Raw genomic sequence first — 18851 nt, 5'->3', positions numbered from 1 at the left:
ACTGAAATGTAGCATCAATCTGTATGTATAACTTATGCTAGATAGAAATTATAGCAACCATACTCAAAACGGTTAGCATTTAACAATGTTCAAAATAGTTTATATCAACAGACTCTCTTATAGCTCTTTGTTTTCTGCTCCTGCCAATTAGTGTAAAACGGCTTTTTAGACATCAAGTTCGGATGAATCTTTGGTTGAAAGATTTTTTTCTTAGTGCTCTTATGAATATACATTGTCCTTTATAGTTAAATACTACATAAAGGACAATGTATATTCATAGGAGCACTGTAATATATATTTACTTATTACTGAAACATAATACTAGAAAAGTAAGATTTCTTACTCTGAATAACATTTCTGACTGCTCCTTTTACACTTTGACTATTCTCATATATATATATATATATATATATATATATATATATATATATATATATATATATATATATATATATATATATATATATATATATATATATATATATTGTTATTTTGCCATTCAGCTTACACCAAGACAATCACTTTATCTAAAAAAAGTGTTAAAAATTGTATACCGACATCATCCATTGGTATATAATTGTAACCTTGTTTCATGAATTACGATGTAGGTTGAATAAGAATGGTCAGACAAAGTTTTGATCGGAAGATGTCTCCGATTTGAATAATCTTAGTAAATTAGTTATTTTTATATATATTTTGCACGTATGTATTCTAAATTTGCACGTGCCATGTGATTTGCTTGATATTTCATTAATTTTATCGAAACCATACTAAAAGCGATTGAAACTCTAAATAATTTAACCAAATTAAAGTCATAGTTGAATTCAGTTATAGGTCACGTCATTAGGTATCTTTCTAAAAAAAAACAAGTTTTTTTCAAAACAAGAATAGATATCCATATATAAGTTAAGTGATTCAAATAATTTTAACAACTGTTATTACTTAATAATTATTCGTTATAATAATTATTATTAGGTTGTTTTTTTGCTTTAAACCATTATAAAGCACACTCATTTCTAAATATTACTAGCTTTTCTCTCAATCAAAATGTAGAGCGGAATTTTTTTCAAAATGATAAAGCAGATATTTTTTCAAAATATAAAGCAGATTTTTTTTCGGCGCTGTATTGAAAATGTCAAAATTGTTTGCGCTTTATTGAGGAATTGGCAAATGAAAATTTTTTTGATTAACGTTCATAAACAAAAGACCAATGCTCTGATTTAAACGGAGAAAAAGTGTTACAAAACAAAGCGAATAGATAATCTGCAGAATGAAAAAATACATAACCTGCAGAATGAAAAAAGTACATCTTGTAATAGAAGTGTAAATAAACAAAAGCTCCAGAAACAAAATGTAAATTCTCAAGGAAATCTTAAAAAACATCGCTTCGTTTAAGAAATTAGCAAAATATAAGGCAATAACTGTTGTAGATCAACAGTAGTTGCAGCCTCACTATCACAGTTTGTATTAACTAACTGGGTTATCCGAAAAAAAGAAAGAAGACTTGCATTTTACAAAAGTAGGTTTGTTTTTAATAAAATAAAAAGAATTTTTTATTTTTGTTTTAAAAAAATTTTCTTGCTATTAGAACGTATAAATGTTGTGCATAGTAAAACTTTATGCTTAAATTACCACTGCAACCATTAAAACCATTGCAACCAATATAACATTTGTAATCCTTATAACCGTTGTAACCACTATAACTATTAGACTATTGTAGCCATTATAACAATTTCAGCCGTTATAAACATTGTAACCATTAAAACCATGACAACCAATGTAATCTTTTCGAGCATGATTAAATGAAAATTTAAATCTGCAAAAGCACTTTACATGAGGTTTGCAATTGCAATAATAAATTGGTTTTTCAATAATTGTAAATAGATTTTAATTATTATTATTCATTATATCTTTTGAGAGTATACTAATGTACTCATCAACGCATCAGTACTCTGCCATGATGCTAAATAAAAAATTACTTAAATAATTCTAACAAGTTTGGTATGATTTTGACATAGTTTTAAAAAATTCTTCAACTATCCAAATTATTACAAACAATATTGTTAACTTCAGCATGTAGTTCTGCCCCAATAAGAAAGAATGTACTTTTTCCGCAATGGGAACTACTGGAATGTACTGTTATGTTATCATAATTGCTAAATGAAAAAAATATATATAAATATTGATTTGAAAAAACCAGTTTAAGCTAATTGTATATACACACTGTGGTCTCTCGCGATCGGCTCCCTAAATAGGTACACCATCCCTTAAACTTTTTCGCTGAACTAAACAATCTTTATGTGTTGAGGATAAAATTAATATTGTTTACGAATATTAACTCTGAGATTTTTTAATATTTATTTGGAATTTTTAGTTATTAATGTCATCATTTACTCTTTTAAGTAAATTTATTGAGAATACCATATTTATTCATAACTGAGTTGCATTTCAGTTTAAATTGCATCTATTCTTGTAAACCTATTGGCTGATAGCTGTAAATCTTATATTGCTGACCTTATTTTAGCAATAGAAGATTTACAGCTTTTTAGAGAAGCTCTCAAATAAGTAGTTAGCGCCGAAATGCTTCTTTTATCAAGTCACTTTTTTTTTCCTTCTTCGCGAGCATTTTTTCCTTCTTTGAGAACATTTTGCAGATATAATTGTGAAACTTTTAAAATTTAACCACTTTTTTAGTCAAAATGAATGCCGATCAGATATATATTTTATTTCTTTATTTTTTTAAATAATAATGCAGACAAAAAACCCGCGAGAATACCCCGTTAGAGATTACGACTCTAATCCATTTCCTTGATAATTGTCAGTTTAGTTACAAACTGCATCTATAGTTTGATAATCAATTTAAATATTTTAAATGTAATAAATCACAGAGTTTCGATTTTCGTAGCATTTTCCTTTTACTATTACGCTGCAGGTTAGCTTGTTAAAATAAGTAATTTGGTTGCCAGTTGCTAAATCTTTTATAAAAACTTATAATTCTTACAAAAAAATTATTTTTTATAATTGAACTATTTTTATTTTGGCTATAAATAATCTGACAACATAAACAAAGACAGAAACAAAATTATTTGGTTTTTGCCCAATTAAACTTGAATGCAAAAATGAAATATAGTTTGTTAGATTTATTTTTTGCATTCAAGTTCAAATTGGGCGAAATTGGGCGAAGAGAGGAAAAGTGGGAAGTTTATATGAAACAGAAGACCTCTTTTTCTTCCTACAGAAAGTTTCATTAAATCAAAAAGTTAGGATAAGGTCATAAACTTCATAAATCTACTTTTAACTATTTGAATTCATTAATGCTTCAAAAGATATTACATACTGTATCACATTAAAATCCGTAAAAAAATAAATGGGAGAGCCGATTACTACGGCCCTGTTCTTTTACGAAGCCTCTTTTAAAACATTAATGCGTGCTATTCATCAGGGCTGCTCATATCCATTATAAATAACAGGTCACCTGATGTTTTATATAAATAACATCGAGAATCTCGAGGCAGTAATTACTTACTGATCTTCGACTTTATGATGCCACGCGAAATGAAAGAAAATATATCGTTAAAAATGTGGGTAGCAGCTTTGTTCACGTTTTTTTAAAGAAATCGTTGAAAGACGTTGTATTGTTTGTTAAGCATTTTATTTTTTCTGATAAGTATGGCTTTGTATTAATTCTTAATTTTTATATTTGATTAAAAAGTTTGACTAATCTTCTGGCATGAGCAGCTTGTTCCGCTCTATTTCATGCAATAAAATAGCTGATTTAATCTCAGTTAAATCTGAAAGGAAGATATTTCTCGAGCTTAATATAAATTGTTGGCTATGATTATTGAGGCTAAAGCTCTTTTCAAGTTTTTTTTTGTGGTTTTACAGAAAGTCATAAAAAAATAGTTTAGGTTGTGTTCCGAGAAGTTTTTTTAAAAAGACAATTTAGAAGATTGCTATTATCGGTTCTGTTAATTTTTTGCCTGGAAAATGCATCGCCAAATGAGTAAGTTCAAACACTTGTTGTTTTTTAATGCACCAAATTAAAGATACAAGCTTGATATGGAAAAATTAAATCTGCTGCCATACTCACCTTTGCTACATTTTTAAAAATCATTGATAAATTGAGAGAAACGCTCAAAATAGTTTCAATTCCTTTAATGAATTCTTTTCTTTAGAACAATTAATTCCTTGATTGCCAGCAACAGATAATTTCAATTTCTAATTATGAGCGTTTACTCGGATAAATTTCGAATTACAGATAGATATTTGATAAAAAAGCTATGATATTCTGATAGCATCAAAGTTCTTAAAAAAATAGAAAGAAAGGAATTTTGTTATGTAACGTTCGCTTCGATGGTCGAAAAACCTTAAGAAAGTCGTACCTAACTAGAGACTCTTAAAAAAAAAAAAACTTTGATAATAGCCTGCTGTTCCTAAAAAAATCAAAACGACCACTTTTATGGAAAAGTAATTGGATTTTTATGACTAACTTTAATCAAATAAGTTAACATAGAGATCAAAAAAAAAAAAAAAAAAAAAAAGAACGAGTTAAAATTTCGTTGAGATCTTAATGTCTGCAATACACTCGCACATTAGTAAATAAATAAAAATAATATTTAAAAGTTATTTTAAAACAAAATAATAATAAAGCGAACTTCAAATTTTTTTTTCAATTGATCACGCACAAATATTTAAAATTGATAGTAAAAATCGTGATTGTAAAGTGGCAAGTTGCCTGATCACGAATCGAATTAATTTTAGAGTATCGTGGATTTTCAAAGTGTGCGTGGCTGAATTAAAAAGTGCTTCATAACATTTTTTTTGGCATGAGAATGTAAGGGATTGATCAAGGACGTAATTTACTGATATATTTAACACTATAAATTAGATAAAAATTTATTGTAATTGTTTAATTTCTTGTAACAAATAACAAAATGTTGAAATTAAATAGAATTGCTAACAATTTTTTACGTTACAAACATAAAATAATTCTTGCACACAAGAAATACTGCTAATTCAGTAAGCATTATTTTGACATATTGAAAGGGAGCTTTCCAACCATACGAAAAGCCTTTTTTAATAGTATTATACGATATTGTTCCGATATTTAACATCTTTTGTAGGGAATTTATTTGTAAATCTCATAGTGGAATAATTTTATTCTACATCAAATTTAAAACAAAAATGCTCCTGGGATCAAGGTTGGTAAGCATCGTTTAAGTCAAAAAATCATTATTGATTTCTTTAGCAACGGTGTAAGTCCTTTGTGTTTTGCTTTACGTAATACGTTTTTCGGAGCAATGCATGCCGCAACTAATTTACAGCGGGAGGTATAATGCGGATTGCTTAAAATTTAAAAAGGTCAGAGCGAAACGCAAAAAAACAAATTAAAAGGACTTAGCTTGCTATTTTTAATCGTTTTTCAAAGACAAAAATTTAAAGCAAGAAATTTTTAATCTTTCTTATTGTTTTGATATAAAAGTTTGTTTTTTTTTGTTTCATTTTCTTATATAGAACGAAGATAAAACAAGTTTTAAGAATTTGGCAATGATTTCCGAAGTTTAAAAATACAATCTTTTCATCACGATTGATGACTGTATACAGATAACAACCATCTTAAAAAAATTATAACTCTGATCTCTGATAAAATGATAAAAACTGTCATAAGAGATGACTGCGTTGTATTTTTTAAAACGCGGAATTTCGTCCAATAATTCACTGTGTTTTTACTTTATTTAAAAGTAATTTATATTGGTTACCTTATGTAAATATAGAATAATAAAGTACAATAATTAACAATTTAAGTAAATATAAAATTAAAAAAAAAAGTTTTTAGAAATGCAAAATATTTTTTTCTTAAATATAGAACATAATTTTTCTATATAACTCTTAAGAATGTTAAAGATTGTAAAAACTTAGATACTTTAATACCTCACAATTAACAAAAAATTTTCAGAATCAAAATGTCCTATTTCCAATTTAAAATAAATAGCAAAAAAAAAAAACCATCCATTTCTTAAACGCCCCTTGTCTGCTAAAAAGTTTAATTTCTTAAAAGTTTTAAAAAGTAGACAAGAGATATTTTGGTATTTAGCGACTCATAAAATTAAAAAAAAGCATAACCTTATTATACCGGTAAGTAATAAAGATTGATAATCTAAAACTTGAACGATTCTTCAAAAAAAAATTTTTATATCTAGAAAATACTGTTCCGTGATATTTTTCTACTTTCTTTTGGAAGTGACAAAGTTTATCCTTTTCTCCTCTTCTTAACCTACAGTGTTTCCTTTTAAGGAAAGGTCTAAAAAGACAAATTGTGGTTTAAACTTTAACGAAATCTACTGGGATAAAAATAATATCTCATAGTTTAACTTCACAAAAAACTGCCATAACCTATATCGTGTCTTTTTGCCTATTAAACTTTCTGGTTTCGATCAAGGAAATGTAGATTTTTGATGCATTGGTAATTTTAAGATTGCATCCTTAATTGCAGAAAGCACAATAAAACGCTTACTAGTTATACTGGGTGTGTTTGCCCACGGAAGCATAGTGCCTTCTTTTTCTACTTATCTTAAAACTTTGCTCCTATTTTTCTTTTCCATTTCTTTGCTGATTTTAACACAAAAGCGCTACAAGGGGTTTTATTAAGTTCTTTGTCATTACAAAAAATCAAAACAGTTACATAATAAATCTAAAAGATTTATTTCTATTTGGTTGACTTCTAGAAAAATCAATTGATCCTAACAAAAAAAAAAAAAACTTTGCTCAAAGTTTAAACCATGACCTAACGATAACTATCGCAGATTAGAAAAAACCGCAGATCAACTTCTTTTGATAAGTTTAAAGTCGTTTAATGATGGTTTATTTCAACGAACGCGTTTCGTATTTGTTTGTTTGTTTTATTGTTTTTTTTTGACGTTTTCAAATGCCATTACGTTACGTTGTGTTTATAATTGTACGAAAATTTTTTATTTTAACGATTATGGTCATTAATTTTAAAAGAACTACACAGTTTAAACTATTTTCTCAAGTTTTAATTCGCTAGAGATTTCATTAAAATTAATGTTAAACAGTTAACTTTGGTTAAATATAGTTAGAAAAACAAGTCCGCTATGAAAGAAAAGATTGAACACAACAACAATCACGTTGTGAAAGAATTGGAGGGTAAGTGTTCTGGTGGTAATTTAAAATGTTGATAAAAAAAAAATATTTCAAAAGTTCTATTAAAAACTTAAAACTTTGATGAAATAATTTTTAACTTGCGTAGATTAAAGCTGTTGAGTTTAATTTCCTCACCAAACTAACAAATACTATTCGAATAAATTACCTTTACTTTTTAAAACCTATTTTATCTAAAAGCATGAAACTTAACTTCAAATTAAATTTAATTTTAAATTTAATTTGACCATGCTTTTATTTAAATTTAATTTCAACTTAACAATAAACAAAGGGAAGGAGAAAATTTCAAACCTCGTTTGTTGTGTATGAAAATTTTTAAGAAGTCACGCGAAATATAATGCAAAATTGTAATTTACATCACAAAGTAACTAACAATTATTGATTAGTATGTAACAATTATAGAATTAATTTTAATTTCTTTTAATCTAAAACAACAATATAAACAAACAGAAAAGGTTTATCTTTTGCGACTAATTTTATAATCGAATAAAATCTAATATTTTGTAACAGAATAATATAATAGTATACTTTATTGATATATGACTGGCAGAAATAACGGATATTGATACGTCAAAATAGACCACTGAATATGACTTTAAAAAAAAGAAGTATGTATGTATGTATGTATGTATGTATGTATGTATGTATGTATGTATGTATGTATGTATGTATGTATGTATGTATGTATGTATGTATGTATGTATGTATGTATGTATGTATGTATGTATGTATGTATGTATGTATGTATGTATGTATGTATGTATGTATGTATGTATGTATGTATGTATGTATGTATGTATGTATGTATGTATGTATGTATGTATGTATGTATGCATGCATGCATGCATACATATGTAAAGTAATTAAAAACTACTATGAATGTTTTCTAAAACCGTATATACAAAAATTAAATCTTATGATTAATATAAAAAAGCTCAATATTTCTTATTATTAAAGAACTTCCCATTTACTATTGAAAACAGAATGAGCGCCCCATTCATCCAATCAATCATAGTTGAAGATAGTACCATTTTTTAACAAAAGCGCATATTAATCTTCCATTACAATTTGATACAAAAAACCCTTCCGATTTTGCTTTTGGAATAGTTGTTTGCACGTGAAAAAACGGCGTTTGACGTTTCTTGGCTTGAGTTCATATGAAGTCCAAAATCTTGTTTTTGTACCATACCAATAGCCTTGAGAGAGAGTTTTTAATTCCTTGTTGAGTCACACCCAAGGTTCTAGCAAGCTCTTTTCAGGTTTTCATGAGTCTTGGTCTAATAATGCTTCTAACCTAGTGTCTTCATACTTTACTGGCCCCTCTTCACGTTATTTGTCACTGGTGTCAAAATCGCCAGATTAAAACGCTGATAAAAACCAGTACTCATGCTTTTATTGATGGAGCATGTTCCTATATGCTTCACAGCAATCGACGTTCACTTTTGATGTGCACTTTTCTTCAAAAACAAAAAAGAAGTGCTTTCCACAGATCGTGTTTTGTTGGCACAAAGGCTGACAAAGAGCACAAAGAAAGTTTGTTTTTATAGCGTCGTGACATACAAATTTTTAGCGGGAAATCATGACGTTTCAAACATGAATATAGTTACAGCGATGACCCAATGCGATTTAATACTAAATTTAACATTACATTTTAAGTTTAACTTTTATTTGTTAATTTACCTGAAGATTAAAACCTAACTTAATGTTGATTAAACTTTAATTTGTAAAGCACCTAAAAAGTGCTGAAATATTCTATATACGCCCTTTTCATAACTTTTAAAAGAGCTAAAAATAAAAAAAATACTGACTTGTTATAAAAATTTGGAATCAAAAGTGCCAAAAGACTAAGACAACAGAATCACGGGGTAATTTGAAATTTTAAAGTGTATAAAACGAAAGTGAACTTCAAAGTATGTAAAGCACATTTAGATATGCAAGCTTTAACATTCGTTCAGATATGTGTAGCTGGATATATATTAAATAGGGAATGAATATATGTAAAACGCTTAAAGTTATAATTAATGCTCTTTAAAACAATACTAATATTTTTTTATTTTATGTTGTTTAGGTGTTGCTGAGCTAGAAGAGGGATCTTTGTTAGTCTTAAAACCTAGACCTCCTGTTGTTGTAAAAACTGATGTTCAATTTGAAAGTCAATATAAAGCACTTGAAGAACTAGGAAAGTTAGCTAATAATATACTTTTTTCAATATTAATTGCTTTTTATGTGTAAAATAACTTTTACATAAGTCATTTTACACATAAGGAATTTTTAAAATAACTTTCTAATAATGAATACAAATTCTTAGCATAAACCTGGTTCTTATCATTTTCCAGTTAGAAAAAACTTCCATCAAACAACAAGGATAAAAGTCTTTTTTGTTAGTTATTGAGGTTACTAATTGGAAAGAGTTTGAAAAATGTAAATTACTCATTCATTTTTGGTCTAAAAAACATTCTATTATAAGTAGCATAGAAAGGATCATACTTTTACATTTTAAAAATTAGTACAAGGCCTGGTTAAAGTTGAATGTATTCTACCGAGGCTCTTTGTCTTGTCCATCTGCTATGATAATTCTCACCAAAATGATAGAAATAATAAGTACACCTGCTATTGATAATAGAACAGCTCAACAAATAACACTAAGGTCATCTGGAAATAATAATAAGAAGTTAGTGCTATGAAGATTGTTAACAATTTTTGGTCTTGGTGAGATAACAAATAAAAATGGTGTAATAAATCATTGTTTTAACATTCTATTAGGTGTTGTATTTTTTAATTTATCATATTAATGATGATTTATGTGTGAATTGTACATGATAGGAGTCTACAAAAATTGTCTCAAGGAGGCTAATTAATTTCTGTAAAAGGTACAAGTGATATTAAAATTAGTAACAATAGCCTTCATGTTGCCATAGACATTTACAGATTTGGCAGTGAAAATGACAATGACTCATTTGCTTCTTGTGTTGATATTTCAACTAAATCTCATATTTCTAGAGTTGTGTACTGTGTTTCTTGATGAAGAAAAAGAATAATATACATTTAACACATGCTATCAGGAGTACTACACAAGCACTACACAACTGCCTATCAAGACAGTTATTGATATTCTTAAGCCTCAAAATTGTTTTAGTACAGGAATTGAGAAGCCAAAATTTTCATTATCAGTTTCTATCACATTCTTGATGACAAATGTTCTGGAATTTTGTTTTGTAAATGATAATGCTGAAGAATGCATCAAACTCAGCTCTGATTCATATATAATTTTATTTGATGCATTTATATATTCTTCACTTATACTAGTTGTAATTGCATTATCAATGCAAAATGTAATCGAACTTTCTAAATTAAATAATATGATTTTAAAAAGTTATGATTTATTAAACATTGCTAATATTCCAATATGCAGTCAAAAATAATGTATGTATGTATGTATGTATGTATGTATGTATGTATGTATGTATGTATGTATGTATGTATGTATGTATGTATGTATGTATGTATGTATATAATGTAAAAAAAAAAGCTAGTAGTTTGCATTATATACATACATACTAATTTGTACTTCTTGGGGAAAAATAAAAGTTCGAATTAGAGAGATTTTTGAATTATAGAAAGTTGATTTTTTTTCAAATATTCTGGCCAAACTACAAATAGAAATGGAAAAAACAAACAAATAGTAGTTCTTAGGCCTAAAATTAAAAAAAAAAAGTCAGTAATTGTAGATCGCCTTTGAATGTAAGCTCATTTGTTTGAAACATTTAAGTAAAGCTTTGTTGACATGATAATACGTATCAACCTTCACCCGTTTAGCCAAATTTCCTTGACAAAAAGCGTCATAGATTTTATCTTTATTCTTTTTCCAGGTTAAAAGAATGTTTGGTGGAATATCAAAAATTTTCGAAACCTCTATTTGTTTTTCCTTTCTCCAATTCCAGTAGAACATCATGTTTCCGCTTTAAATTGGTTTCTTTATGCAGTCTCTTTGATGCCATGATGTTTTTTAAACCAAAGATAATAATTCACGTTAATCATTTTTCAAATACTCAAAACATTCAAAATTTGAAAAAAAGAACTCAACGGTTAACGAGCTTTTTACCCATCAGAAAATAAAAAAATCGATTTACAGAGAGATTCTCACTAAAGGGTCCGAAAAATCCAATCAAATTATGGAGGCTTTCGAATTATAGAGATTTGAATTACAGAAAGTTAAACAAAAGAGTTTCTTAAGCGCATTTCACGGTGATTTTACATTTAGTCAAATTACGATATACATTTAGTCAAATTACATTTAGTCAAATTTCGAATTAAGGAGATTTGAGTTAGAGAGATTGTACTGTATACATATATATATATGTATATATATATATATATATATATATATATATATATATATATATATATATATATATATATATATATATATATATATATATATACATACAGTATGTGCAAAAATTTTCACACTGTACAAAGAAATATTTTATATTTTTTTTAACAGAAAAGCTGTGAAGAAAAATGAAATTTTATTTTTATTAATTAAATTTAAGACTTAGCTAACTGAAAATGTTGCTTTTTATTAAATTTAGAGGGTATTGAATTTTTAAAAAAATTTTATGTGAAGAGCTAATGGTGACAATTTTGTCACAAATGAAAGCAATTGACTTATTTGCCCACAGTTAATTAGGCATACGACATAAATTAATAGCCTTATGACTAAAAATGTTTGAGTTATCAACTTTTCACAGATTTTTAATGATTAAATATCATTTAAAGTTTGATTTTGTTTACAAAACATAAAAAAAGTATTGTTATTATTGTCATGAGGAAAATAAATCTTGAACTAGAAAAAAATATTTTGGAAAGGCTTAAATCTGGACAATCTTATTGTGAAATCGCTGCTGAGTTCGGAAAGTCTCATAATCTCATATATAAAATCAAATTGCGCAATAATTTAGAATTAAATAAGCCTAAAAGTGGTTGAAAGAAAATTTTTACACAAAGAGACCAAAGAACAATCGCTTGTTTAATTGCTTCTGGAGAGTCTAAAACTGCAAAAGATGTTACTAGTTTAATGAATAACAGCTATGGGACTTATGCTTCAGTACGGACAGTCAATAGAGAGCTCAAAAGAATTGGTTTTCGATCCACAAGAAAGATCAAGGAACCATTGTTAGTTTCTTGTCACCATCAAGCTTGTTTAAATTATGCTAAACTTCATGCACACATGACTTTTGATGACTTTTATGACTGGATTTGGACAGATGAAAGTAAAACTAATATGTTTGGATCAGATGGTATAAGATATACTTGGAGAAAGCCTAATTCACCATTAAGTGCTCGAGATTTTACACCAACCATTAAATATGGCGGAGAAAAACTCTTGTTTTGGGGATGTTTCTGTGCTCATGGAGTTGGTGAATTAGTGAAAATTAATGGAATAATGAACGCTGATGACTATATCAACATCCTTAAGGTCAGATACTTCAAGTCCCTTCGAAATTGGGGCAGAACTGTACGTAACACGATGTTCATGCAAGACAACGACCCCAAGCATAAAGCTGATAAGACCATTAAACTCCTTCATGAGAAGAAATTGAAAGTCGTTGACTGGCCAGCACAAAGCCCTGATCTTAACCCACTCGAAAATTTATGGGCAATAGTTAAACAACGGGTCTACAACTTTTCTACTCCACCTAAGAATAAGGATGAACTTTGGGCTTGTCTATAAGAGGTTTGGTACTCAATTACACTCAAGGAATGCCGCAAATTGTTTGCTAGTGTTCCTGAAAGAATTCAGACTGTAATTAAATCTAAGGGAGGATACACTCGATATTAATTTACTACAATATGTTATTTGCTTTCATTTGTGACAAAATTGTCACCATTAGCTCTTCACATAAAAATTTTTAAAAAAATTCAATATCCTCTAAATTTAATAAAAAGCAATTTTCAGTTAGCTAGGTCTTAAATTTAATTAATAAAAATAAAATTTCATTTTTCTTCACAGCTTTTCTGTTAAAAAAAATATAAAATATTTATTTGTTTAAACATGGTGACAAATTTGGCACATACTGTATATATATATATATATATATATATATATATATATATATATATATATATATATATATATATATATATATATATATATATATATATATATATATATATATATATATATAATCTAAAAAAAACCTAGTATTCTCTAAAAGGGTATTGTTTCTGTTTCTAGAGGAAAATTTGGTGTTGTAAAAAAATGTCAACCCAAAGCAGGCGGAGATTTTCTTGCAGCAAAGTTTATCAGAAAGACAGCATCTTCAAAAGCAGAAGTGCTAAGAGAAATAAAAATGATGAATATGCTCCATCACAAAAGATTAATTGTTCTTCATGATGCTTTTGAAACACAAAGAGAAATGATTGTCATTATGGAGCTTGTTACAGGTTTGAGATTGTAAATTGCATTTTGAATTGCATTCCAAAAAATTTTTTTTGTTAATGTAATTTTCTTTTAAAAGGAGGGGAACTTTTTGAGAAAGTTGTAGAAGAAGATCATTTAACAGAACGTCAGGTTATTCGTTATATGAAGCAAGTTCTGTTTGGTGTTCAGCACATGCATAGTAAAAATATGGTGCATTTAGATTTGAAAGTAAGGAGGGTTGCTCTTTTAGCATAAATAATTTATAATTATTTACTTGATTTTCTATTAAGGAAATTGTTTCATTTTAAATTAAGCCAGAAAATATACTATGTGTGAGTGGTGGTAAACCTGGTTATGAAGAGATAAAACTTATTGATTTTGGTATGACTCGAGTTCTGAAACCTGGTGAAAATGAAACTGCAATGTGTGGAACCCCTGAGTTTGTTGGTAATTTTATTTGTCTCCATGAGTTTTTATTTGTATTTATTTTATTGAAACTTGTATGTATGTATGTATGTATGTATGTATGTATGTATGTATGTATGTATGTATGTATGTATGTATGTATGTATGTATGTATGTATGTATGTATGTATTTATGTATGCATGCATGTAAGTATATACACATATGTATACATATATATACATATACATATATACATACATATACATACATATGCATATATATCATATATACATATATGTCATATATACATATATTTATGTACATGTATACACACATATATACACGTATGTATATATACATATATATACTCATGTATTTATGTATATGTATATATATTAGCTCCTGAGGTTATCAGCTTCAACCCAATCACATTGGCAGCTGACTTATGGTCTATTGGTGTTATAACTTATGTGCTTTTGAGTGGACTGTCTCCCTTTATGGGTGAAGATGATAATGAAACATTAAAGAATGTAACCATAGGAGTTTATGATTATGAAGACGAAGATGGTGCATTTGATAGTATATCTGATGATGTTAAGTCATTTATTGATGCATGTTTGACACTTGATCCAAAGTTAGTTTTTATAATTTCATATATCTTCAACTGTTCTTTTAAATTATCTTATTTAAAGGTTTTAAGTAATACTTAAATCAAATACTGTCTTTAATTGAGAAAAGTGTTAATACCAAAGTGCCTGGAGCCACATTACTCTAAAACTAAAATATCGACTTTTAGTCTTGACAATTTTAAATAGCAACTGAAAGAATATTTAACTCTGTGATTTTTATTGTGTTTTATAAGTGAATTTATAGCCACACTAATTTATTATAACTGAACTGAATTCTTTAGTAAATTTACACTTTTAAAATAATCTTAGAAAGCGATTAACCATTGATGAAGCTTTAACACACAAGTGGATACAGGTAGGTTTTTTTTTTAAAAAAATGCTTCTGTTTATTGAACAGATATGTTGTTTAGGAGTTGTTGGGTTTTTTAAAAATTTTTTAGCTCACTATTGTGTAAAAAATTTGTGATATTGAAAAAGTTTTAAAACTCAAAAAAAAAATTTCTTTGCTAAATTATCAGTCAGAAAGTGAGTGTAGATGTTCAGATTAAGAATTCAAAATATTGCACTTCTTTCCTTTTGATGATGATAAACTACTTTAATCTTTTTAAAAGATATTTTGTAATAACAGTGACTTCCTTTAAATTAATTTTTGTAATTTTTAGTCATTTAAAACATCACAAAAAGTGCAACTCTTCAGTGAATAGAAATTAGACTTAAATGTGCTTTGGTTGTTATGACTAATTCATTTCATTGCAATTTAAACTATGTTCAAAAGAGTGTCAATTGAAAATACTAAAGTATAAATATAAAAATATAAGAGTTTACACAAGAATTCCAGAGATAATCTTAGAATTTCAAAAATAATTTTTTTGAGAATATAATGCTTTTTTTTTTCACTGCAAGAATTTCTTTTCTCCTTTAGAATCCTTTTGATATTGGCATTAATTTTTCCTTAATTGTAACTTAAATAGCTTTCTTTCAGAATCATTAATGGATGTGAAAAGGTTTTACAAGTTATTTTGGCAAAATGGCTATACTCTTAAAAATTAGGAAATTCTATTGTAATATTTATGTAAGATAAACTACTGGACTTGACATTTGTATGGAATTTGGTATTCAATATGTTCAACAAGTTTTTATTTCTCAACTTTCTTATCAGGCTTTCTTAATAAATTATGAAATAATCTTAAATGCATAATGCAACCTTAAAATAGGATCATGAATATAGTTTACCAAAATTCAACAACCTAGAAAATTTTTTTTTTTTTTTGCAGACTAGTTCACAACCTCTTAACAAGCATTATTACTAACTTACATGATAAAATATCCATAGGTTTGTTAAAATTTTCAGTAAACTTATCTTTTAGTCCCTGATTTGAAAAAAATTTGTACATTAAATACACTCTGCTTAGGTCTGAAGAACTTTGTGAACTTTCATAAACCTGTAAAAATTTAGACATTTTAAAGCAAAAAATATGTATCTGGTGTTCAACTGAATAACAATATAAGATCACCTTTGTAATTCATTTTTAAATTTTTTGTTAGTTTGTTTTTTTCTCAATGATAATAAAATAGTATTAATTTTATTGTAATTTTTGAGATAATCGATAACGTGCTTTAGCCTATAAATTGACACTAATATACACCTCTTTAAGTAATATAATGTACAGTGCTCTGTTTTCTTTACTAACCATGTGATAGTTAAATACTTTAAAATATTTTTCAAAGATGATCAAACTAAAAGGATGACCAAATTAACATGTATGCAAATTGTCCCTTTGTTTTTTAGAATGAAGGAAGCGAAAAAAAGTTAAACACATCAAATTTAAAAAAATTTATAGCACGCAGACGTTGGCAGGTAAATCATTTTTTCATGTGAATAAAAACTTCGTTTTATCTCAATTTTATTTTAATATTTCATGTCAGTTGATTTAAACAGCTCATGATATTTTTTTATTTTAATACAGGTTTTTAATTTTGTTGAACTATTTTATGAGAAAAAAATCATGTTTTAGACTTAATAGCAACAAAATCTCATTCTATAAATTTTGTTTTGTTCATTTTTGTTCCTCTATTTTCAATTTTTAGAGAACAATGAATACTATAAAAGCTGTCAGTCGTCTTGCTGGTGGTTTAAATATAAAGGGGTCATGTGGCACATGTAGTTTAGGAAGTAATGACTTTCTAAGCAGAGTGAAGAAACAAGAAGCTTTAGAAAGGGAGAAAGAACAAGAAGCAATTGACAAAAGTAATGAAGAAAAGAAAAAAAATGATATATTACAGATGCAGAAAAACGAGGAACTAAAATATATTCAGGAAGCTGAAAAGAATAAAGAAATAGCAAAAAAAGAAGAACAACAACGGTTGGAAGCTGAAGCTGTTAAAGAAAAAGAAAAACTGAAAAAGCAAGATCAAATTGAAGCAGAGAAAAAAGCAGAGGAAGAAAAATTAAAAGAAGAGCTTAGATTGAAATTAAAAGTAAATATTTTAAAGGATTTCTTTGTGTTACATAATTATAACCATGTAAAAAATTTAAAATATTTTACTAAATTAATTTGAAAAAAAAATTTTTTAAACACTAAGTGTTTTTTACAATCTCTGTTAGGAAGAAACATGTGAGTATAACGATAACGAAGAAAGAAAATTGAAACGGGAAGAAGAAAGAAAGCGTCGACAAGATGAGCGCAATATCAGGAATGTATCGATGAAGCCAGATTCAACATCTAAGGATATCAATCAAAATGTTATAAAATTAAACCCCGAACCAAGTCTTGATGAAAATAAGAATCATGTTATTAAAGACGCTTCAGTAAGCAATGGAGTTGATTCTACTAATAATTCAACAATGTCATGTCCGATTTCTAAAACAAATAAAGATGCAGCAATTAAAAAATTGTCTCCGAATCTTTTAAAGAAAATGGAAATTCCCAATGAAGGTCAAAGAGGCAATCGAAGCAATAGCGTACCACAGTCACCAGGTTCAGTAAAGAAAAACATGTCCGTGGGAAATGTGAAGGACCGAGCTGCTGCATTTCAGCAAGGTGAAATATTTTGGAAACACAAAAGATAAATAGAGCTAAATCACCTTGTTTTTTATGTAATTGCAAGTTTCGTAGCTGTCGAGAATCTTTAAATTGTTTTTCGAAGCCACTCTGCTCTGAAAAACGTGTATAAAACAATTTTTAAATATTGAAGACTTTACAATTCTTTGACGTTTTAAAATTCAGCATTTTTTAAGAAAAGGCAGCTAAAATCCTAAATCGTTAACCTAAATCGTAGTTCTTGGCTACAAAATAGGAACATTTTTGTTGTTACTCATCAAGATTTTAGTTGTTACCAATCTTGCCAATCTTTTAAAAAACAATTTTTAAAAATTGAACGTTATATTTTTAAAGTTGTTTTTTTTTTTGTTTTTTGTTTTTTTAACTGCTTAACTATCTTCGTAAATCTAGAAAAAAGTAAAAATCCAATAAAACGTTTTATGAGCATTTATAAATATTGTTTTATCAATATCGTTCAATATCGTTATTAGTTGACAGCATTTTATTATCGACTAAGGAAATTAAACTAAGCAATAGTGATTATTTTTTACAAAGTTCTCTTATTGAGAATTTATGTACATGAGTTGTTTCTTATAGTCTGTCTTCGGCTTTATAACTTAATGAAGCTGACGATTGCGTAAGCGATTGACTATTGTTACGTTATAATTTTTGGTCAAACTATGTACATTAATTTTGCAGTTTTTATATATGAAATTTTTATAAGTTATTTTATAGCGAGCTATGATTTATTATACGTTTATTTTCTCTTTCTCATTTGGTTTCGAATTTTTTTTTTTTAATTTATACCATAATCACTATAAGCTGACTTGAAAAATTTCTACGTTTATCAATTAAAATGTCTTCTATTTTTGTGCCAAATTTTGTCTTATTACAATCTTTCAATTTGATTACAATCTTTTATTCAATTAGTATCATTTGTTTTGATTATTTTTTAAAAATCCGACAAACTTTTTAAAGTCAAATTAAAAAATTACGCTTAAGATGGAAACCCTCTCCCTCTTCTTATTTTTTTATGAAAGCTCCAAAAAATATGAGTGTATTTTACCAATAAACTACCCAGGCTTTCAAATCTAAAAAACCGAATGTAAATTTGGTTTTACTTTTAAAGACATGTTTTGGTAACCTGCGTCCTTTAATTTTTTTTATGACAA

At 27.3% G+C, this 18851-nt stretch overlaps 5 protein-coding genes across 9 annotated transcripts in view; 1 reads left to right on the top strand and 4 right to left on the bottom strand.

The window, feature by feature from the left end:
• LOC145185579 (RAC-gamma serine/threonine-protein kinase-like) overlaps positions 1–18851 on the bottom strand; it is a 385494-nt gene that overhangs the window by 237434 nt on the left and 129209 nt on the right. The window lies entirely within an intron of this gene.
• LOC145186156 (cilia- and flagella-associated protein 65-like) overlaps positions 1–18851 on the bottom strand; it is a 259850-nt gene that overhangs the window by 111790 nt on the left and 129209 nt on the right. The window lies entirely within an intron of this gene.
• LOC145185156 (uncharacterized) overlaps positions 1–18851 on the bottom strand; it is a 216225-nt gene that overhangs the window by 68174 nt on the left and 129200 nt on the right. The window lies entirely within an intron of this gene.
• LOC145186157 (prohibitin-2-like) overlaps positions 1–18851 on the bottom strand; it is a 227685-nt gene that overhangs the window by 79727 nt on the left and 129107 nt on the right. The window lies entirely within an intron of this gene.
• Positions 3802–18032, top strand: LOC145185640 (myosin light chain kinase family member 4-like). Of its 3 annotated transcripts, none has more exons than XM_090099088.1 (10): positions 3802–4003; positions 9248–9362; positions 13418–13626; positions 13701–13831; positions 13918–14050; positions 14409–14643; positions 14948–14993; positions 16428–16496; positions 16727–17116; positions 17244–18032. In XM_090099088.1, exons 1-10 carry the CDS (start codon positions 3988–3990, stop codon positions 17706–17708), a joined length of 1809 nt encoding a protein of 602 aa, XP_089955214.1. In that variant the 5' UTR covers positions 3802–3987; the 3' UTR covers positions 17709–18032. The 3 variants fall into 3 exon arrangements, with proteins under 3 accessions (XP_089955214.1, XP_089955213.1, XP_089955215.1); XM_090099087.1 differs by lacking the exon at positions 3802–4003 and adding an exon at positions 6849–7164; XM_090099089.1 differs by lacking the exon at positions 3802–4003 and adding an exon at positions 8601–9044.

Source organism: Hydra viridissima, unplaced genomic scaffold (assembly GCF_058129835.1).
Source record: "Hydra viridissima isolate aposymbiotic clone 2 unplaced genomic scaffold, HvirCarnegie_v1 scaffold_9, whole genome shotgun sequence".
NCBI lineage: Eukaryota > Metazoa > Cnidaria > Hydrozoa > Anthoathecata > Hydridae > Hydra > Hydra viridissima.
The sequence above is the reverse complement of the archived record's forward strand: the minus strand, read 5'-3'. Positions and strand labels throughout refer to the sequence as shown.

What these genes read in the sequence shown, in the direction of transcription:
- LOC145185640 (XM_090099087.1), top strand. Translation starts at nt 7,113, where the DNA reads ATGAAAGAAAAGATTGAACACAACAACAATCACGTTGTGAAAGAATTG. An exon ending in TGTTTGACACTTGATCCAAA is followed by an intron (nt 14,644 to 14,947) that starts GTTAGTTTTTAT and finishes AAATAATCTTAG; the next exon opens with AAAGCGATTAACCATTGATG. An exon ending in TAACACACAAGTGGATACAG is followed by an intron (nt 14,994 to 16,427) that starts GTAGGTTTTTTT and finishes TTTGTTTTTTAG; the next exon opens with AATGAAGGAAGCGAAAAAAA.